A 22820-nucleotide genomic window follows, 5' to 3' on the forward strand; every position below is an offset into this window, starting at 1 on the left:
AACTAGGAACAACTTCCACAGACAGCCCATTCATCCAATCAGAACAGTCATATCTGATTGTATTAAATGTACGGAAAGCTTGAATTATCCTCTTTCAATCTGTAAAGGTTTTGTTTCATAAAAATCCACCGTAGATGCTACTTCCTGTCAAGACATTGGCCCTCATGTATCAACCGTGCGTACGCCAAAATACGGCATTTACGATTTGCGCCAACGTTTGATTTTGAACTTGAGCCAAGACAAAAACCACGTCTGGTCGGGAGCTGTCGTACGCTTTGTCCTCACCTGTTTTTCTGTCGTAGAACAGCGGAGCAGCATTGTTTGACCAGCTGAGAGGCTGTCACAGGCATCGAAACATATGTATTCACTCCTAAAATGTTTATATAAAACTGTATGTATATGGGCTAAATGTAAAAAAGAAAAAAAAAGTAAAGGAATACATCAACGATGTCTTTGTGTCATATGAAATTAGGAGATTTCCAACTTTACAAGCAAGCAATTAAAATCGCACATTTAAAAACAATGTTGCAAGTTAGATGCGTAAGCCATTTAAACAGTGTTTTGCATGATGAGCGCATACATGCGAGGATTTGGGCTGTCTGTGCTGAAATATTTCCATGGAGAGTATAGTGCAGCCCTGCAGCTGCGGAGAGTCCCAACTTGGGTAGCCTACTGTAGCCGAATCTAATAAACCCGACGCGTCGCTCGAATGCCAAATGTGCCGTGCCAGCGCAAGTGGGAACGCATCGGAGATAGTATAGCCTAAGCCAGCCTGCAGCCCACCATACCACCACCAATGTCCAGTGCCACATGAGGCTACGGGTTTGGCTGCAATATTCATATAATTGACAGTTGACAGCGAGGCAATTTAAATAGACTGTCGGACGTGCAAACTGCATGGTCAATTGGTCACGGTGTCACGGACGGACCACAGTGATAGAGAGAGAGACAGACAGGACAGGAGATGCACCTTGCAAAACAGCAGCGCGTGCGCGCCTATTTGTTATATAATTCATGGTTCACAGGTTCAGGTTTTCGTTCACTAATATATCTTGTTGTATATTAAATGAATAAAGACTTTAATAATTTAATATACAACTAACAACACAGTGACAGTTGCTTGCAAATTGCGATATGTGCGTGCGTGCGGGGGGTGATGCGGGCAGCAAGGGAAGCGAAGCGAGAGGAGAAACAGACAGGGTAGTCCTACAGCTTTATTTAATTCATGCAGGTTTATTTATTTAAGATACAACAAGTTGCGTGTGCGTGCGTCTGTGTGTGTGTGTGTGTGTGTGTGTGTATGGGAGGGAGGGGGCAGCAGAAACTTTTTTTCCCCTGTAACCATGGTTTCCAGGTCGTATTGCAGTTGTTCATGTCGCAAAACCGAGGGCGCGGCTAGATTTTATAGGGCGTGCCAGATTGATTTCAGCCGTCACATTTATCACTGCTAGGAATGAAATTAGGAAGGAACAGCTGTCTGCGATCACTTTGTAAATGCCGACCCGACGTGGGTGTACTACGAATCCTACACTCGAATTTGGGGCAGAATTTCCACTCGATTGATAAATGAGGGCCATTCTGTGCAGGTGTGTCAGAGTTTGGAAGCGCTCGTTGAGTATCACTCAACAGCCCAGGCGTACCACCCGTTTGGAATGTGCACATAATGCAGGAGGCAGCAGGAGGTTGCTTTACTGATAACGAGCGCTTCCAAACTCCAAAACCACCTGCAAGGAATTTTGGAGGTAAGGAAGTAGCTCATAACATGTCTACAGTGGATTTTTATGAAACAAACACTTTACAGATTGAAAGAGGATAATTCAAGCTTTCCCTACAGCTGCAATGTTGGTGATTTTGACGTCGTTTAATACAATCAAATAGGACTTTTCTGTGTGGATGAATGGGCTGTCTATGGGAAGTTGCACCTACTGTAGTTAGCACCTTGCTGGCAAGATGGCTACAGTCTGAATATCGTCAATAACGTCCCATGTTGGATCGAGTCTCACAAGCTCTTGAAGGGCGTAGGGACCCCAGTGAAGGGTCTAGGGACCCCAGTGGAGGGTCTAGGGACCCCAGTGAAGGGTCTAAGGGACCCCAGTGGATGGGGACGCTTTGGGTGTTTCCCAGAATCGTATATATCTTTTTTTTAGCCCCAATATGTGCCCCTCGGGTTCAGGGTCCATGGCATCCATTGCAAAGGTGAATTCATCTTGTTTTCTCGGGGCCGGTGCGAAACCAGTTAAGGGCCCAGGGCCCCTCGATGTCGGGGTCCATTACTGGCCCAGGGGCCCCTGGATGTTCAGGGTCCATTTAGGGCCCCTGGATGTTCAGGGCCCATTTAGGGCCCAGGGCCCCTGGGTGTGCTGGGTCTGGAGCAGTCTCTGTAGCTCCTTGAACTGCTCCACGGTGTGGTCCTTGACGTCGGGGTGAGAGATCTGCAGTCGGATGCTGTCCAAGGACCAGCTGAGCTCTCCGGAGAACATCTCTGTGAGGATCCTCGCTGCGACCGGGACCACCTGATGGGAGGACAATTTAGGCATTTAGCAGACGCTCTTAACCCATTCTGGGCGGGAACCCCAATTGGTGTTTTAAACATTGTTATGATTTAGCTATTGAAAAATAGCAGATCTACAAGCTCATAGCGCGCCACCGAGTGGCGCGCTACGACCTTGTAGGTCTGCTATTTTTGAAAAATCGTGAAAATGTGGTACAAATCTTTGAATATATATTCTTTCAGAGCGTTTTTAACTCAAATCTTTGCTTCTGGGGGTCCTTGACATGAAATATTGAGCACCGCCGATACAGAAACGAGGTATTTCATAAAATTGTCAGGATTCAGAAGACATTTTTTTAATTTCGACGTCAGGCCTGGTTAATCCAGAGCGACATTAACACCTTGGAGGCCCAGGGCGGAGTTCTCCGTCCAAGTTCAAGGACGGACAAGTTCAAGGACAGAGATTGATAAATAGGACGGAGATTAATGATAACAAAACCGTTCGCATCGCTCTAGAGCCTTGGAGCGCTTGTTGCCCAATCCGATGACGTGTCAAAAAGTGACACGTCATCGAAAATCACCCCTGCCTGTTTAGCTGACGAAAACGAAAATCTTAAAACGATCATAACTCCCGATCTAAATCATCCCGTCTAATTCTGAAAAAAGATCCTGTGTTTGACGGCCTTCCGCGGTCCAGTCGCTAGTCGCGATAGATTTATTATTACCTCCCGTTGTTGTCGATCGACTCTAGAGTGGTGTGGCTATTGTTAGCTGCTACACAGACATGCACACCAGCTTCCGGTGCGCCGGTAAAAGTGGTCTGTGCGCTATAAATGCTGGGCACATGGATGAAATGGATTAAATAGTTCCGGGCCTCCAAGGTGTTAAGCAAGAACAATGTTTATTACTACTAGAGAATAAATTAGTACTTTATCACTCGTTTCTGTCTTTGGTGAATTAATGCCCAACATTCTACAGTCATAGAAAAGTATTTGAATTCTGAAAAATATAGCCGACCGTTTTGGACATAATGAGTTAAGAATGAATGATATAATCCACCTTTTGAAGAATAATGAGTTATGAATGAAGGAGATAATCCACCTATTGAAAAATATAACGTTACAAATAAGAAAGAGAGTGAAAGACTTTAAATTAGACCATCCTGAGCTCCTTTACTTTAACCCCTTTTGGTGTTTTAACTAAGCATTATGTTATACTTTAGCTATTGAAAAATAGCAGACCTACAAGCTCATAGCGCGCCACCGAGTGGAGTGTGTGTGTGTGTGTGTGTGTCAGAGCACTGACCTGGACAATAATCAGCTTCTTCTCTTTGGGCTTCTTGTCGGGCCAGTCCTCCCCGAAGCAGAAGCAGATCTCGAAGGGAGGAGGGCGGTGGGCTTCACCTTTCTGGAAGAAGATCAGTCCTGCTCTCCGTGTGTGTGTGTGTGTGTGTGTGTGTGTGTGTGTGTGTGTGTGTGTGTGTGTGGACAGAAGAGGAAAAACAAGATTCCAGTCAGTTGGGCAGAAATCTCCATATTTGTTTTTTCATAAATCAATGCCTTATTTTGTACATATATATATATATATATATATATATATATATATATATATATATATATATATATATATATATATATATATATATATACACACACACACACACACATACATATATATAGACTGCAGTAACTGTATATAGACTGCAGCAACTTGGTCTCACTCACCTTGCAGGAAGTCATTGAGGCTGAACACTTTGATCTTCTTCTCTCTCTCCATGGGGTTGGGCGGGCCCTGCTCGCCCATCCCCGGACCCGACCAGTACACCTTGCACTGGCACAGGCGGACGGCGTAGATGTCCTGCTCCCAGATCTCCAGGATCAGCCCGCGGTCCATCACGTCCAGCAGAGCCTCCGTGTAGAACTTCTGCTTCTGGTTCTGGACGCCGGCCGTGTCCGGGAAGCGGACCTGCTGCAGGGTGACGGGCCCAAACAGCTCCACCTGGTCCGGGGTGGGTTCTAGGTGGCCGTAGTACAGCCGGCAGCCCTGGGGGTTGCTGACCGTCAGAGAGTCCACCGTGCGGCCGCGGTACTGGAACTTCAGGTCCAGATCGGTCACTGCTCAGAACCACAGACAGGAAGGGTGGAAGACATGGAGCGAGCTTTAGTGTGTTAACCCATTCTGGGCGGGAACCCCTTTTGGTGTTTTAACTAAGCATGTTATACTTTAGCTATTGAAAAATAGCAGATCTACAAGCTCATAGCGCGCCACTCGGTGGCGCGCTATGAGCTTGTAGATCTGCTATTTTTGAAAAATCGTGAAAATGCGGCACAAATCTTTGAATATATATTCTTTCAGAAGACTTTTTTTTTATTTCGACGTCAGACCTAAATGGGTTAATACTTGAAAATAGGGATGCACCGAAAGGGAAATTCTTGGCCGAAAACCGAATACGATTAATATTATTTATCTTTTTTTTCCTACCATTGCTGTCATGGCCGTACCTTAAAGCTACCTGATTTATGGCAAAACTTAACTTAAATAATAGTCACTATTATGGGTCCATAAAACATTTATTCAGCTCTTTTGAATGCATTCATTGCATACACTATTCGGTGATATATTATTTTCTGCCTAGTCGGGCCGAAACCCGAATAGGCTTAAAATGCATTTTTACCCATTTTCAGCCGAATATTCGGTGCATCAATCAATCACTATTTGAAAAGGTTATTTTCACAATGCTAATTATATTTAATTAGATGCACACTGTTAACTATTGTTCATGCAAACAATAACAAATGAAACAACTCGTATTTATGCCAGTGTTGGGTGAGACGGCCTGGTCTGTATGAGCACCAGTGTTGGGTGAGACAGCCTGGTCTGTATGAGCACCAGTGGTGAGACAGCCTGGTCTGTATGAGCACCAGTGTTGGGTGAGACAGCCTGGTCTGTATGAGCACCAGTGTTGGGTGAGACAGCCTGGTCTGTATGAGCACCAGTGGTGAGACGGCCTGGTCTGTATGAGCACCAGTGTTGGGTGAGACAGCCTGGTCTGTATGAGCACCAGTGGTGAGACGGCCTGGTCTGTATGAGCACCAGTGTTGGGTGAGACAGCCTGGTCTGTATGAGCACCAGTGTTGGGTGAGACAGCCTGGTCTGTATGAGCACCAGTGTTGGGTGAGACAGCCTGGTCTGTATGAGCACCAGTGGTGAGACGGCCTGGTCTGTATGAGCACCAGTGGTGAGACAGCCTGGTCTGTATGAGCACCAGTGTTGAGACAGCCTGGTCTGTATGAGCACCAGTGTTGGGTGAGACGGCCTGGTCTGTATGAGCACCAGTGTTGGGTGAGACGGCCTGGTCTGTATGAGCACCAGTGGTGAGACGGCCTGGTCTGTATGAGCACCAGTGGTGAGACGGCCTGGTCTGTATGAGCACCAGTGTTGAGACGGCCTGGTCTGTATGAGCACCAGTGGTGAGACGGCCTGGTCTGTATGAGCACCAGTGTTGAGACGGCCTGGTCTGTATGAGCACCAGTGGTGAGACGGCCTGGTCTGTATGAGCACCAGTGGTGAGACGGCCTGGTCTGTATGAGCACCAGTGAGACGGCCTGGTCTGTATGAGCACCAGTGGTGAGACGGCCTGGTCTGTATGAGCACCAGTGGTGAGACGGCCTGGTCTGTATGAGCACCAGTGGTGAGACGGCCTGGTCTGTATGAGCACCAGTGGTGAGACGGCCTGGTCTGTATGAGCACCAGTGGTGAGACGGCCTGGTCTGTATGAGCACCAGTGTTGGGTGAGACGGCCTGGTCTGTATGAGCACCAGTGGTGAGACGGCCTGGTCTGTATGAGCACCAGTGTTGGGTGAGACAGCCTGGTCTGTATGAGCACCAGTGTTGGGTGAGACAGCCTGGTCTGTATGAGCACCAGTGTTGGGTGAGACAGCCTGGTCTGTATGAGCACCAGTGTTGGGTGAGACAGCCTGGTCTGTATGAGCACCAGTGTTGGGTGAGACGGCCTGGTCTGTATGAGCACCAGTGTTGGGTGAGACGGCCTGGTCTGTATGAGCACCAGTGGTGAGACGGCCTGGTCTGTATGAGCACCAGTGGTGAGACGGCCTGGTCTGTATGAGCACCAGTGTTGAGACGGCCTGGTCTGTATGAGCACCAGTGGTGAGACGGCCTGGTCTGTATGAGCACCAGTGTTGGGTGAGACGGCCTGGTCTGTATGAGCACCAGTGGTGAGACGGCCTGGTCTGTATGAGCACCAGTGTTGGGTGAGACAGCCTGGTCTGTATGAGCACCAGTGTTGGGTGAGACAGCCTGGTCTGTATGAGCACCAGTGTTGGGTGAGACAGCCTGGTCTGTATGAGCACCAGTGTTGGGTGAGACAGCCTGGTCTGTATGAGCACCAGTGTTGGGTGAGACAGCCTGGTCTGTATGAGCACCAGTGTTGGGTGAGACGGCCTGGTCTGTATGAGCACCAGTGGTGAGACGGCCTGGTCTGTATGAGCACCAGTGGTGAGACGGCCTGGTCTGTATGAGCACCAGTGGTGAGACAGCCTGGTCTGTATGAGCACCAGTGTTGGGTGAGACAGCCTGGTCTGTATGAGCACCAGTGTTGGGTGAGACAGCCTGGTCTGTATGAGCACCAGTGTTGGGTGAGACGGCCTGGTCTGTATGAGCACCAGTGTTGGGTGAGACGGCCTGGTCTGTATGAGCACCAGTGAGACGGCCTGGTCTGTATGAGCACCAGTGGTGAGACGGCCTGGTCTGTATGAGCACCAGTGGTGAGACGGCCTGGTCTGTATGAGCACCAGTGGTGAGACGGCCTGGTCTGTATGAGCACCAGTGCTGGGTGAGACGGCCTGGTCTGTATGAGCACCAGTGTTGGGTGAGACGGCCTGGTCTGTATGAGCACCAGTGTTGGGTGAGACGGCCTGGTCTGTATGAGCACCAGTGAGACGGCCTGGTCTGTATGAGCACCAGTGGTGAGACGGCCTGGTCTGTATGAGCACCAGTGGTGAGACGGCCTGGTCTGTATGAGCACCAGTGTTGCTTCACTAAGACCCACATAATGGCAGAATTAGGCCACTGCTATTGTGAAGAAATGCATCTCAAATAACACTAAGTTTAACCCATTTAGACCCGACTTAGAAATTTAAAAAAAAAATCTAAATCCTGACAATTTTCTGAAATACCCGTTTCTGTATCAGTGGTGCTCAATATTTCATGTCAAGGACCCCAAAAATTATATGTAATTGGCCTCCGACCCTCATCTGAAAGTATGTTGTTCCAGGGACCTCCCAGAAGCAAAGATTTTGATTTAAAAATGTTCGCTCTGAAAGAATATATATTCAAAGGTTTGCACCAACATTTTCACATGTTCTACTCACATGGAAGGCTGCTCTACTCACATGGAAGGCTGCTCTACTCACATGGAAGGCTGCTCTACTCACATGGAAGGCTGCTCTACTCACATGGAAGGCTGCTCTACTCACATGGAAGGCTGCTCTACTCACATGGAAGGCTGCTCTACTCACATGGAAGGCTGCTCTACTCACATGGAAGGCTGTTCTACTCACATGGAAGGCTGCTCTACTCACATGGAAGGCTGCTCTACTCACATGGAAGGCTGCTCTACTCACATGGAAGGCTGCTCTACTCACATGGAAGGCTGCTCTACTCACATGGAAGGCTGTTCTACTGACATGGAAGGCTGCTCTACTCACATGGAAGGCTGCTCTACTCACATGGAAGGCTGTTCTACTCACATGGAAGGCTGCTCTACTCACATGGAAGGCTATGGAAGGCTGTTCTACTGACATGGAAGGCTGCTCTACTCACATGGAAGGCTGCTCTACTCACATGGAAGGCTGCTCTACTCACATGGAAGGCTGCTCTCACATGGAAGGCTGTTCTCACATGGAAGGCTGCTCTACTCACATGGAAGGCTGCTCTACTCACATGGAAGGCTGTTCTCACATGGAAGGCTGCTCTACTCACATGGAAGGCTGTTCTACTCACATGGAAGGCTGTTCTACTCACATGGAAGGCTGCTCTACTCACATGGAAGGCTGTTCTCACATGGAAGGCTGCTCTACTCACATGGAAGGCTGCTCTACTCACATGGAAGGCTGTTCTACTCACATGGAAGGCTGCTCTACTCACATGGAAGGCTGTTCTACTCACATGGAAGGCTGTTCTACTCACATGGAAGGCTGCTCAGCAGGTCATACTTGAAGGGCTGAGCCTCTCCCTGGGTCTGGACCCCCGGCATGGGGCTGTCGTCCATCGGGGCCGGCCCATGGGGGGCCACAGAGGCAACGGGGGGTCCGGGAGGCATCTCTGAGGAGAGGGCCGCGGGCGGTATTATGCCCAGCCCGTCGGCCGAGAGTCGCCCTCCTCCACGATGCACGAAGTCGCCCTGTTCCATGATGATGCCACCCCCCTGGGCTGCTGGGTAGTCTGAGCGAGGGAGGTCAGAGGTCACAGGAAGGGGGTCGGTCTGCATGGCGTCGGGGAGGCGGGGCATCAGGATGAGGTGGGCGGGACCATCGGTGCTGTAGCGAGCAGCTTCTGGGTGTGCGGGGAAGGAGCCTGGATCTGGAAGAGATCATTAAACACATCTTAAAGGGAAGGAGCCTGGATCTGGAAGAGATCATTAAACACATCTTAAAGGGAAGGAGCATTAAACACATCTTAAAGGGAAGGAGCATTAAACACATCTTAAAGGGAAGGAGCGCATTAAACACATCTTAAAGGGAAGGGGCATTAAACACATCTTAAAGGGAAGGGGCATTAAACACATCTTAAAGGGAAGGAGCGCATTAAACACATCTTAAAGGGAAGGAGCCTGGATCTGGAAGAGATCATTAAACACATCTTAAAGGGAAGGAGCCTGGATCTGGAAGAGATCATTAAACACATCTTAAAGGGAAGGAGCATTAAACACATCTTAAAGGGAAGGAGCATTAAACACATCTTAAAGGGAAGGAGCATTAAACACATCTTAAAGGGAAGGGGCATTAAACACATCTTAAAGGGAAGGAGCGCATTAAACACATCTTAAAGGGAAGGGGCATTAAACACATCTTAAAGGGAAGGAGCCTGGATCTGGAAGAGATCATTAAACACATCTTAAAGGGAAGGGGCATTAAACACATCTTAAAGGGAAGGGGCCTGGATCTGGTAGAGATCATTAAACACATCTTAAAGGGAAGGAGCCTGGATCTGGTAGAGATCATTAAACACATCTTAAAGGGAAGGGGCCTGGATCTGGTAGAGATCATTAAACACATCTTAAAGGGAAGGAGCCTGGATCTGGAAGAGTAGTTTTTATTTGTTGACCAAATTGTCAGTACATTTTTATTTAGTCTTTAGTCATCATAGCTTAGTCTTCATTTAGTTGTCGTCGTATGATCAACGACCAAAATCACTACTCAATCATTCAGATCAATGTGATCCATTTATGTTACAACAGTGAGACCAGATGGGCTTATTGATTATTCCAAAATGTAAGGAGCTTTATTTACTTACTAATTGTGAGACCAACAAGATTCGGCATCTGAAAGCATGAAAGTCAGATAAAGATTAAAATCGTAAAAAAAACAGGAAGTACAGTTTCTGTTGCATCTCTCACTTTTAATTCCATACCTCTTCCTCGTCTTCATCAACGGTATCTGAAACCAAAACAAACAAAATCCGTCACATTTCAGTGTATTTCTAAATTTCTAAAAATGAAGAAAATATGATGTATCTAAATGTAACGCTCATCATCACACCAGCTGCTGAGATTTAAGCACTATTACACGAGAGGGTGTGGTTTAACGTGATTATTGCCACGACAGTGATGCTGTCAATGGCAATAATCACGTTAAACCACACCCTCTCGTGTAATATTGCAATTATACAACAGTTATTACCCTTAAAAAACATTTTTTTAATGACAGATGTAGTCACTACGACCACAAATGTCCCAAGAAACTAGCTAGCCTAGCCACCCAGTTTGCTAGCGCTCTGGGAGAACAGAGCAGCTGAATTCTTTGTTTTGATTAGGTGGTGAATGGTGCTGGTTTAACCCACGGCTAGAAGGCTGTTTCAACCAATCAGATTGCTTCCTCACCTCCGTTGACGGGCTGCTCGCAGACCTCGTAGATTTTGTAGGGCTGAACGGGGGTCTCCTTGGTGCCGTCGTAGCGGAGTTTGAACTCACGGCTTTTGTTCAAGGCACAGCGCAGGTTGGCCTTCCACTTGGCCGGGTCCGGTTCATCCACTCCCTCCTGGTACTTCCCGGTCTCCAGGGCCCAGGCCTGGGGGGTGGGAGACAGGGTTAGGGGTTAGGGTCTCCAGGCCTGGGGGTCTCCAGGGCCCAGGCCTGGGGGGTTGGGAGACAGGGTTAGGGGTTAGGGTCTCCATGGGGGTCTCCAGGGCCCAGGCCTGGGGGGTGGGAGACAGGGTTAGGGTCTCCATGGGGGTCTCCAGGGCCCAGGCCTGGGGGGTGGGAGACAGGGTTAGGGGTTAGGGTCTCCAGGCCTGGGGGTCTCCAGGGCCCAGGCCTGGGGGGGTGGGAGACAGGGTTAGGGTCTCCAGGCCTGGGGGTCTCCAGGGCCCAGGCCTGGGGGGGTGGGAGACAGGGTTAGGGTCTCCAGGCCTGGGGGTCTCCAGGGCCCAGGCCTGGGGGGTGGGAGACAGGGTTAGGGTCTCCAGGCCTGGGGGTCTCCAGGGCCCAGGACTGGGGGGTGGGTTACAGGAGACACGTGTTTTAAGCATTATGTTATACTTTAGCTATTGAAAAATAGCAGATCTACAAGCTCATAGCACGGCACCGAGTGCCACGCTACGAGCTTGTAGGTCTGCTATTTTTGAAAAATCGTGAAAATGTGGTGCAAATCTTTGAATATATAAATATATTCTTTCAGAGCCAAAGTTTTTAACTCAAATCTTTGCTTCTGGGGAGGGGGGGGGGGGGGTCCCTGGAACAACATATTTTTAGATGGGGGTCAGCGGCCAATTACATATAATCTTGGGGGTCCTTGATTGTCATGATAATGTTTTGAGAACGACTGACAGAAACATGAGGTTTTTCAGAAAACTGTCAGGATTTAGTAGACATTTAGTAGAATCGTTCCCAGGTCAAAATGGGTTAACCTCAAAGTGTACAGTTGTAACCAAAGGCACCGGGGGGTCCATTATCTGGTTAAATGTTTACACTCTTAAGAATTACAAATGGATAAATAGACAGAGGAGTGAGCTGAACATAGAGGAGTGAGCTGAACATAGAGTGAGCTGAACAGTGAGCTGAACATAGAGGAGTGAGCTGAACATAGAGGAGTGAGCTGAACATAGAGGAGTGAGCTGAACAGTGAGGAGTGAGCTGAACAGTGAGGAGTGAGCTGAACAGTGAGGAGTGAGCTGAACATAGAGGAGTGAGCTGAACATAGAGGAGTGAGCTGAACATAGAGGAGTGAGCTGAACATAGAGGAGTGAGCTGAACATAGAGGAGTGAGCTGAACATAGAGGAGTGAGCTGAACAGTGAGGAGTGAGCTGAACAGTGAGGAGTGAGCTGAACAGTGAGGAGTGAGCTGAACAGTGAGGAGTGAGCTGAACAGTGAGGAGTGAGCTGAACAGTGAGGAGTGAGCTGAACAGTGAGCTGAACAGTGAGGAGTGAGCTGAACATAGAGGAGTGAGCTGAACATAGAGTGAGCTGAACATAGAGGAGTGAGCTGAACAGTGAGGAGTGAGCTGAACAGTGAGGAGTGAGCTGAACAGTGAGGAGTGAGCTGAACAGTGAGCTGAACAGTGAGGAGTGAGCTGAACATAGAGGAGTGAGCTGAACATAGAGTGAGCTGAACATAGAGGAGTGAGCTGAACAGTGAGCTGAACAGTGAGGAGTGAGCTGAACATAGAGGAGTGAGCTGAACATAGAGTGAGCTGAACATAGAGGAGTGAGCTGAACAGTGAGGAGTGAGCTGAACAGTGAGGAGTGAGCTGAACATAGAGGAGTGAGCTGAACAGTGAGGAGTGAGCTGAACAGTGAGGAGTGAGCTGAACATAGAGGAGTGAGCTGAACATAGGAGTGAGCTGAACATAGAGGAGTGAGCTGAACATAGAGGAGTGAGCTGAACATAGGAGTGAGCTGAACATAGAGGAGTGAGCTGAACATAGAGGAGTGAGCTGAACATAGAGGAGTGAGCTGAACATAGAGGAGTGAGCTGAACATAGAGTGAGCTGAACATAGGAGTGAGCTGAACATAGAGGAGTGAGCTGAACAGTGAGGAGTGAGCTGAACATAGAGTGAGCTGAACAGTCAGACAAGGAACAAGGAAATGATCACCTGTAAATGACCCTTTTTTTTCTGAAAACTACCGAAACAGAAAAAGCCCCTGAGAAAGTGAAATGAAACTCAAAAAAAGGGTAAGCAAAAAAAAGAACAGTCCGCCCGTCATACCAGCGTTCCATTCCAGACTGGATAAGGAAGTTAACTTAAGGGTCAACTCATTTCTCATGTGCTTCTCACTGTTCTGTGTTCTGCAAATGTCTTCCCATGTGTCCCTAAAGCATGACACAATGTCCCTAAAGCATGACACAATGTCCCTTTAGCATGACACAATGTCCCTAAAGCATGACACAATGTCCCTATAGCACATGTTGTCCTCCACCTCACCTTAAAGATGGTGTTGTCCTCCACCTCAGACAGGGCCAGGTGTCGGGTGGCGTGCCTCCAGGGGATCTGGAAGAGCCGGTGGTCTGGGGTCAGCCACTGGAGGCCGGGGTACCGTCCACTGTTGACCTGGGCCAGGAGCCATGGCTTCAGGCGGATCCTCCGGGGCTGAGTGCTCATGGCTGGAGGATGGCTCTGGCTGGCTGGACACGGTGACCACAGGCTGGACTGATGGAGGATGGAGGGCTGGCTGGACACGGTGACCACAGGCTGGACTGATGGAGGATGGCTCTGGCTGGCTGGACACGGTGACCACAGGCTGGACTGATGGGTGAGGGGAATGTAGCGTTAGGGTCCATTTGTACACTCTGAGTTACAGACCCATAAGGCAGGGGTAGACATTAACCCAATTTGGTCGGGAACCCCTTTTGGTGTTAGCATTATGTTATGCTTTAGCTATTGAAAAATAGCAGATCTACAAGCTCATAGCGTGCCACCGAGTGGCGCGCTACGAGCTTGTAGGTCTGCTATTTATTTTAAATCGAAGAACGACTGACATAGAAACATAGTTTTTTCAGAAAACTGTCAGGATGTAGAAGACATTTTTAGAATCTGATCTCAGGTCATTCATTGTATAGCAATAATAGCTATTTATAGGTCAAAATAGGCAACTGTTAGACTTGATTTATTATTATTTAATTTAAGGCATTTTTTCCCACTGGTCAAACCGGGCCAGTATATGATAACTTGCAACCTCTGCATAAGGGTCCATTTGGTTCCTAACTATCATTTAGCTGGGGACCCCCTGGACCCCCGGAGCCCACTTTGGGACCCAATGAGATAAACACAGAATATCAGTATTTGTGATGACAACATATCTCTGTTTAGGAAACTATCCTATAGAAACAACATCTCTCTGTTTAGGAAACTATCCTTTAGAAACAACATCTCTCTGTTTAGGAAACTATCCTTTATAAACAACATCTCTCTGTTTAGGAGACTATCCTTTATAAACAACATCTCTCTGTTTAGGAAAACTATCCTTTATAAACAACATCTCTCTGTTTAGGAAAACTATCCTTTATAAACAACATCTCTCTGTTTAGGAAACTATCCTTTAGAAACAACATCTCTCTGTTTAGGAAACTATCCTTTATAAACAACATCTCTCTGTTTAGGAGACTATCCTTTATAAACAACATCTCTCTGTTTAGGAAACTATCCTTTATAAACAACATCTCTCTGTTTAGGAAACTATCCTTTATAAACAACATCTCCGTTTAGGAAACTATCCTATAGAAACAACATCTCTCTGTTTAGGAAACTATCCTATAGAAACAACATCTCTCTGTTTAGGAAACTATCCTATAGAAACAACATCTCTCTGTTTAGGAAACTATCCTTTATAAACAACATCTCTGTTTAGGAAACTCTCCTTTATAAACAACATCTCTCTGTTTAGGAGACTATCCTATAGAAACAACATCTCTCTGTTTAGGAAACTATCCTATAGAAACAACATCTCTGTTACTGGGCTAGATCGATGCGATAGGCCATCGGCTACAGTATATAACCGGATGTATCCTTGCACTTGAGAATGAACTTGTGAATGGAATGGATGGCACGGGCCACAATAAACACTAAACGCCCATACTGAGTCTGTCCTTATTTACCACTGAAACATGGTGACAGAAGTGGAATTAGCGTTTGTTTTTTTTGTTTAGTATCATGTCAAAGGCGAAAATAGATACTGAAACGGAGGCGGCTGCCTCGTATATACAACACTCGCTACAAAGCATGGCTAACTTCCCAGCACCGGCTCCGATGAGCTTCAACGGAGAGTGGAGCAACAATTGGGATATATTCCGAGAAGAATATGAGGACTACGCTCTGGTTACGGGTCTATACGACAGGCCAAAGAACGTTCAAGCCGCAACGCTGAGAAGTATCATGGGCGGTGAATGTCGTCACATCTATCGGCATAATCTGAATCTCACCGAGAGGGAGCAAGAGGATTCCACATCAATTATGAATGCCCTGGAGAAATACTTTAAACCAGCAAAAAATGTGATCTACGAAAGGTACGTCTTCGGGATGTGTAAACAAGAGGACGGGGAGTCTATAGACAATTTTGTTACCAGACTCAGAGAGAAAGCAGCGACATGTGACTATGGGGAGCTGAGAGATGAATTGATTCGTGACAAGATCGTACTTGGAGTTGCAAAGGAGGGCACTAGGCGCAGATTGTTAAGGGAGAGAGAACTAACCCTAATCTCTGCCATAGAAATGTGCCGTGCAGATGAACAAGCTGACATCCGAGCGAGAATGATGGATATGACAGCAGCGAGCGCGTCACTGTCGGCGGATGTTGTGCATGCTGTTGACAGCCAGCGGTTCAGACCAAACAAATGGAAGCAGAGCAATCCATCTAAAACCACAGATACGGAGAATATGTGCGGATATTGTGGCAACGCACATGCAAGAGGCAGAGAACACTGTCCAGCCTATGGAAAACAATGCAAGTCATGTGGCACAAATAATCACTTTGCTAAAGTTTGTAGGAAAAAGAGATACAATGAAAAAAAGCTGCATTGTGTGGATAACTCAGCTGAGGATTCAGAGTGTCACAGCATTGAAGACATTTACACATGCACGTACAAGACAAATGGGCCAGAAAAAAATAGGAAGAAAAAATGGTTTGTTACATTACGCATGCATGGCAAGACACAGAGGTGTCAGTTGGACTCTGGTGCCACATGTGATGTCATGAGCTATAAAAACAAAATGAGGCTGGCACCAAAAGCACCACTACGCTCTAGCAATGCAAAGCTGAGTCCATATTCGGGTGATTCATTGTGCTCCATGGGACTATTTGACACTGAATGTGCAGTCAATGGACGGAAGTACAAACTGTCATTTGAGATAGTGAAAACGAATCGTCATCCGCTCCTGTCAGGAGAAACCTCTGAACGTCTAGGGCTCATGCATTTCACCATACCTGAAGACATACGCCACGTGGAAGTATACCAACGCAAGCAACATGAGCTTCTGGCGGGCTTGACTGGTGTCGAACCAATAGCAGATGACATTCTGGTCGTGGGCTGTGGCGACACAGACAGGGAGGCTGAAAGTGATCATGATGCCAAGCTCACAGCTTTGATGGAGCGATGCCAAGAGGTGAAACTGAGGCTAGGCCTGAAGAAATTACAGTTCAAGATGACTGAGGTCCGCTTTCATGGACATATTCTTACATCCACAGGGTTGAAGCCTGACCCAGAGAAGGTGAAGGCCATTATCGACATGCCTAACCCGGTGGATGTGAAAGGGGTTCAACGTCTGATTGGCTTCGCAAATTATTTGGCAAAGTTCATGCCACATTTATCCGCTGTCTGCGAGCCAATGCGACGGTTGATGGACAAGGACACCCCCTGGCACTGGCTGCCAAAGCATGAAGCAGCAGTACAGGAGCTGAAATCCTTAGCCTCATCCGCACCTGTGCTGTGCTACTATGATGTCACCAAGCCAATCACAGTGCAGAGTGATTCTAGTCAGAGTGGACTTGGTTGCTGCATTATGCAAGGAGGCCAGCCGGTGGCGTTTGCCTCGAGAGCTCTTACACCTACTGAACAAAACTATGCACAGATCGAGAAAGAGTGCCTCAGTATAGTATTTGCTTGCCAGAGGTTTCACTACTATTTATACGGCCGAGAACTGATTACAGCGGAAACAGACCACAAGCCATTGGTCTCTATCTTCAATAAGCCCCTCCTTAATGCACCTAAGAGGCTCCAGAGCATGCTGATGACTTTGCAGAGTTACAATCTACAGGTCGTTTACAAGCCAGGACCTGAAATGTTTATCAGTGACACGCTTAGCAGGGCGACAGCAGAATGCACTGGCAGTGGAACAGTGTACCAACGACACGCCATATGTTCTCTGCAGCAAGAACAGGAAGACGCTCAACACATCAACCAGGCAGACTATTTGAATGTGACGGGGCAGCGTTTGGCACAGATCAGACTGCAGACAGAGAGAGATGAGTGTTTGCAGTCACTCAAGTCTATGGTGCTTACAGGCTGGCCAGACATGAAAGAAAATACACCTCACATGACAAGGGAGTACTGGTCATTTCGGGATGAGCTCAGTGTGCAAAATGGTATACTGTTTAGGGGGCAAAAAGTAATCATTCCCAAGGCACTGCGTACAGAGATGCTCGCCCGCATACATTCGAGCCATGCTGGAGGAGATGCCTGTTATAGACAGGCTCGAGAGACGCTGTATTGGCCTAATATGCAAGCAGAAATAAGGGATTTTGTTAGCACATGTTCAACATGCAACGAATACGCCCACAAGCAGCAAAAGGAGACCATGCTGTCACATGAACTGCCCAACAGGCCATGGCAGATTGTGAGTATGGACATCTTCAGTCACAGACAGAAAGACTATCTGCTGATAGTAGACCACTACTCAGACTTTTGGGAGATTGAGCTACTCCTTGATCTGTCCACGGACACGGTCATCAAGCGCTGTAAGGCTCAGTTTGCCAGACATGGCCAGCCAGACCGGGTCATTACGGACAATGGACCGCAGTACACAGCTCAGTTCAAACGCTTCGCATCAGAATGGGAGTTTGAACATGTGACCTCTTCACCGAGGTATCCGAAATCAAATGGCAAGGCTGAATCCGCAGTTAAGATAGCAAAAAACATTTTGCGCAAAGCCATGCATGACGGAGATGATCCCTGGAGGGCGATACTGCATTGGAGGAACACCCCCACAGAAGAGATGGGCAGCAGCCCAGCTCAGCGCCTGAAAACATCACTTCCGGTGACAAACAAACTTTTAGAGCCATGTGTTGTCTTGGGAGTCACAGAGAAGCTGCGCTATCGTAGGCAGCTTGCCAAGTCTGTGTACGACAGGTCTGCTCGTGACCTACCAGAGCTGGAAGTAGGAGAGGCTGTTCGAATGAAACCAATGCCAGGGGATCGCTCTAGACGATGGAAGGTGGGCACCTGCCTTCGCAAAGTGGCACCACGATCTTATCTGGTGGACATAGGCGGCTCACTATATCGTCGCAACAGAGTGGATCTTCGGGTGGCAGAGCCAACCGCTTCCAAAGGCACAGAAGAGGAAACGGCACAGGGGCATGTACAAGAAAAGACTGTTGCTGAAATCACCCCACTCACCCCATCATCCCACAGGGACATGCCAAGCCCTATTAGGCCCGCACTACAGGCCGAGCCTGAAGTGGATGAACTTTTGCCAAAGGGTCATGCATATACAAGGGCTGGACGGCTGTCCAGACCACCTGATAGACTCGTTCTGTGAAAGGGATCACGCACAAGCGGGGGACTCGGGACAGAGGGGGGTATCAATTTTAGGACTGACACTGGAAGTATTGGAGAAAAAAAAAAAAAAAGAGAAACATTTATGCAATATACAGTGTATCGAAAATGCTTTATTTGTGAAGGAAGATGTTACTGGGCTAGATCGATGCGATAGGCCATCGGCTACAGTATATAACCGGATGTATCCTTGCACTTGAGAATGAACTTGTGAATGGAATGGATGGCACGGGCCACAATAAACACTAAACGCCCATACTGAGTCTGTCCTTATTTACCACTGAAACAATCTCTCTGTTTAGGAAACTATCCTATAGAAACAACATCTCTCTGTTTAGGAAACTATCCTTTAGAAACAACATCTCTCTGTTTAGGAAACTATCCTTTAGAAACAACATCTCTCTGTTTAGGAAACTATCCTTTAGAAACAACATCTCTCTGTTTAGGAAACTATCCTTTAGAAACAACATCTCTCTGTTTAGGAAACTATCCTTTAGAAACAACATCTCTCTGTTTAGGAAACTATCCTTTATAAGCAACATCTCTCTGTTTAGGAAACTATCCTTTAGAAACAACATCTCTCTGTTTAGGAAACTATCCTTTAGAAACAACATCTCTCTGTTTAGGAGACTATCCTATAGAAACAACATCTCTCTGTTTAGGAAACTATCCTTTAGAAACAACATCTCTCTGTTTAGGAGACTATCCTATAGAAACAACATCTCTCTGTTTAGGAAACTATCCTTTATAAACAACATCTCTCTGTTTAGGAGACTATCCTATAGAAACAACATCTCTCTGTTTAGGAAACTATCCTTTATAAACAACATCTCTCTGTTTAGGAGACTATCCTATAGAAACAACATCTCTCTGTTTAGGAAACTATCCTTTATAAACAACATCTCTCTGTTTAGGAGACTATCCTATAGAAACAACATCTCTCTGTTTAGGAAACTATCCTTTATAAACAACATCTCTCTGTTTAGGAGACTATCCTATAGAAACAACATCTCTCTGTTTAGGAAACTATCCTTTATAAACAACATCTCTCTGTTTAGGAAACTATCCTATAGAAACAACATCTCTCTGTTTAGGAAACTATCCTATAGAAACAACATCTCTCTGTTTAGGAGACTATCCTTTATAAACAACATCTCTCTGTTTAGGAAACTATCCTTTAGAAACAACATCTCTCTGTTTAGGAAACTATCCTTTATAAACAACATCTCTCTGTTTAGGAGACTATCCTATAGAAACAACATCTCTCTGTTTAGGAAACTATCCTTTATAAACAACATCTCTCTGTTTAGGAGACTATCCTATAGAAACAACATCTCTCTGTTTAGGAAACTATCCTTTATAAACAACATCTCTCTGTTTAGGAGACTATCCTATAGAAACAACATCTCTCTGTTTAGGAAACTATCCTTTATAAACAACATCTCTCTGTTTAGGAAACTATCCTATAGAAACAACATCTCTCTGTTTAGGAAACTATCCTATAGAAACAACATCTCTCTGTTTAGGAAACTATCCTTTATAAACAACATCTCTCTGTTTAGGAAACTATCCTTTAGAAACAACATCTCTCTGTTTAGGAAACTATCCTTTATAAACAACATCTCTCTGTTTAGGAGACTATCCTTTAGAAACAACATCTGTTTAGGAGACTATCCTATAGAAACAACATCTCTCTGTTTAGGAAACTATCCTTTAGAAACAACATCTCCCTGTTTAGGAAACTATCCTTTATAAACAACATCTCTCTGTTTAGGAAAACTATCCTTTATAAACAACATCTCTCTGTTTAGGAAACTATTATAAACAACATCTCTGTTTAGGAAACTATCCTTTATAAACAACATATCTCTGTTTAGGAGACTATCCTTTATAAACAACATCTCTCTGTTTAGGAAACTATCCTTTAGAAACAACATCTCTCTGTTTAGGAAACTATCCTTTATAAACAACATCTCTCTGTTTAGGAGACTATCCTTTAGAAGCAACATCTCTCTGTTTAGGAAACTATCCTTTAGAAACAACATCTCTCTGTTTAGGAAACTATCCTTTAGAAACAACATCTCTCTGTTTAGGAAACTATCCTATAGAAACAACATCTCTCTGTTTAGGAAACTATCCTTTAGAAACAACATCTCTCTGTTTAGGAAACTATCCTTTAGAAACAACATCTCTCTGTTTAGGAAACTATCCTATAGAAACAACATCTCTCTGTTTAGGAAACTATCCTTTAGAAACAACATCTCTGTTTAGGAAACTATCCTTTATAAACAACATCTCTCTGTTTAGGAAACTATCCTTTATAAACAACATCTCTCTGTTTAGGAGACTATCCTTTAGAAACAACATCTCTCTGTTTAGGAAACTATCCTTTAGAAACAACATCTCTCTGTTTAGGAGACTATCCTTTAGAAACAGGAGCTGAAAGTTGTACAATGTTCCAGTAATACAAGAGCAAGGATCCTTTGCACAGAAATGGAAACCTGATCCATTTAAACAGATCAATAGAAAGTACAATGTTGGGACTGGTTTTTACTACTAAGCCAAAGTAAACTGTGGTCGAGCCAACTTCTGTATTCCCTTAAACCCATTTTGACCTGAGATCAGATTCTCATCATATTAGATCAGACTAACCCTAACCCAACAGAGTATCCTCATCATATTAGATTTCACTAAAGACAGGAAGGAAGGAATGCAATTCATTCAGAGCCAAAAAACACTTTTCCCACCAATGACAAAATCACAGACTTATAAAAGGCAAACGGTGGTGACGGATCCTGCAGACCTCCTCCTGCACTGAGGCTGTGTGTGTGTGTGTGTGTGTGTGTGTGTGTGTGTGTGTGTGTGTGTGTGTGTGTGTGTGTGTGTGTGTGTGTGTGTGTGTGTGTGTGTGTGTACATGCTTGTGCACAGGAATAAATAAACACATTTTGACGGTTTCAAATGTACCAAATAAGTAACAACTTCAAGCTCCTCAAGTTAACATTTCTATGTTGAGGTGAGCAAAGTTACAAGTCTTATACAACCCAGTGTCTTCTTTATAGCAATAACACTTGACATAATAGCAGACATAAGCTTCTAGTTCAAATCAATCTTAGCGTTTCACCTGCTGTTTAATTAAGAAGCGAATTCCTAATTCTAATGTCCTACCACTAAATAATGTAGTAATAAGTAAAGTAATGCTAGTGGTTTGTTGTTTTAATCAGAGCTACTGTACACGTCACTGTCTCCTCATCTGATTAACAAAACGCAACATTTTAGCCTAGTTTGATTGTTGTCGTTTTAAACCTTCATTTTGGAATGTCCTCCCCTTTGTCTTTATAATCATACGAGACTTCTTTCATCAATGGAACTTTTCTCCCCAGGTAAACTATAGGCCAGCTAATCTTATATATAATTTTATAAATATCTAAATTACATTCAAATATGGTCCCACACTCCACTTGCCTGATCTTGTAAATCCAAGAAAGACTTGCCTGACATCTGTTGTTTCTGTACAGGTAAAATCACACACGCATACACACACACACACACACACACACGCACGCACAGCCGCATTTGCATTATAAGCAAAGCGCACGTGTTCACGGTCAACATCGAGACATTAAAACAATACGCAAAGCATCGCCAGACATTAGAACAGTACAGTTTGCTGCTTACCTTCCAGAGGGACTGTCTGTCTCTGAGAACCAACCAGTCTGGGTTTGTTTGCAGAACTAGTTTTAAGTTCCACCCTTCCGGGTGTTGGCACTAGTTAGGACGGAAGGAAGCAGGCAGTGGATCTGATGTAGACTCCATGGTCTGGTCTGGCTCTTAGAGCAGGATAGACTAGTAGGCTATACTCTATTATACCACAGGTCGTTTCGAGGAAGCAATCTGATTGGTTGAAACAGCCTTCTAGCCGTGGGTTAAACCAGCACCATTCACCACCTAATCAAAACAAAGAATTCAGCTGCTCTGTTTTCCCAGAGCGCTAGCAAACTGGGTGGCTAGGCTAGCTAGTTTCTTGGGACATTTGTGGTCGTAGTGACTACATCTGTCATTAAAAAAATATATTATTTCAGCGATTTTCTTAGTTTTAAGGGTAACTGTTGTATAATTGCAATATTACACTCGAGGGTGTGGGTTAACGTGATTATTGCCACTTCAGTGAATGCTTGCGGTACTTAGAGTAGGCTATACCTTAGAGTATATAAGGGTTATACTAAGGTCTGGCAGCTCCTTTTCACTGTTAATACAATCTGTGTTTATTATGACTTATTATGAGATTGTTGTTGTTGTCCGTTGCCAGGGTTACTGCGTTCTGTT

General features: G+C 45.8%; 1 protein-coding gene across 6 annotated transcripts; it reads right to left on the reverse strand.

The window, feature by feature from the left end:
- Positions 1 to 1196: 1196 nt before the first annotated feature.
- irf5 (interferon regulatory factor 5) lies at positions 1197 to 22340 on the reverse strand. Of its 6 annotated transcripts, XM_079530651.1 has the most exons (11): positions 22173 to 22340; positions 21960 to 22004; positions 13383 to 13425; positions 13154 to 13333; positions 10611 to 10797; positions 10142 to 10167; positions 10025 to 10052; positions 8699 to 9091; positions 4216 to 4605; positions 3797 to 3915; positions 1197 to 2513 (listed from the first exon to the last, which is right to left on the reverse strand). In XM_079530651.1, the coding sequence occupies exons 4-11, from the start codon at positions 13328 to 13330 to the stop codon at positions 2325 to 2327; spliced, it is 1509 nt and encodes a 502-aa protein (XP_079386777.1). In that variant the 5' UTR covers positions 13331 to 13333; positions 13383 to 13425; positions 21960 to 22004; positions 22173 to 22340; the 3' UTR covers positions 1197 to 2324. The 6 variants fall into 6 exon arrangements, with proteins under 6 accessions (XP_079386777.1, XP_079386776.1, XP_079386775.1 ...); XM_079530650.1 differs by lacking the exon at positions 21960 to 22004; XM_079530649.1 differs by lacking the exon at positions 21960 to 22004 and having other exon boundaries at positions 13383 to 13474.
- Positions 22341 to 22820: the final 480 nt, after the last annotated feature.

This window comes from Electrona antarctica, assembly GCF_951216825.1.
Source record: "Electrona antarctica genome assembly, contig: scaffold_47, whole genome shotgun sequence".
NCBI lineage: Eukaryota > Metazoa > Chordata > Actinopteri > Myctophiformes > Myctophidae > Electrona > Electrona antarctica.

Bases quoted from the DNA above. Each gene is read 5' to 3' on its own strand.
- irf5 (XM_079530647.1), bottom strand. From the start codon at position 21,995: ATGTCAGGCAAGTCTTTCTTGGATTTACAAGATCAG. The intron at 13,475-21,959 runs GCAAGTGGAGTG...CTCACCCATCAG, and splicing joins TCTTGGATTTACAAGATCAG to TCCAGCCTGTGGTCACCGTG. The intron at 2,514-3,796 runs GTCAGTGCTCTG...TCCTCCCATCAG, and splicing joins AGAAGCTGATTATTGTCCAG to GTGGTCCCGGTCGCAGCGAG.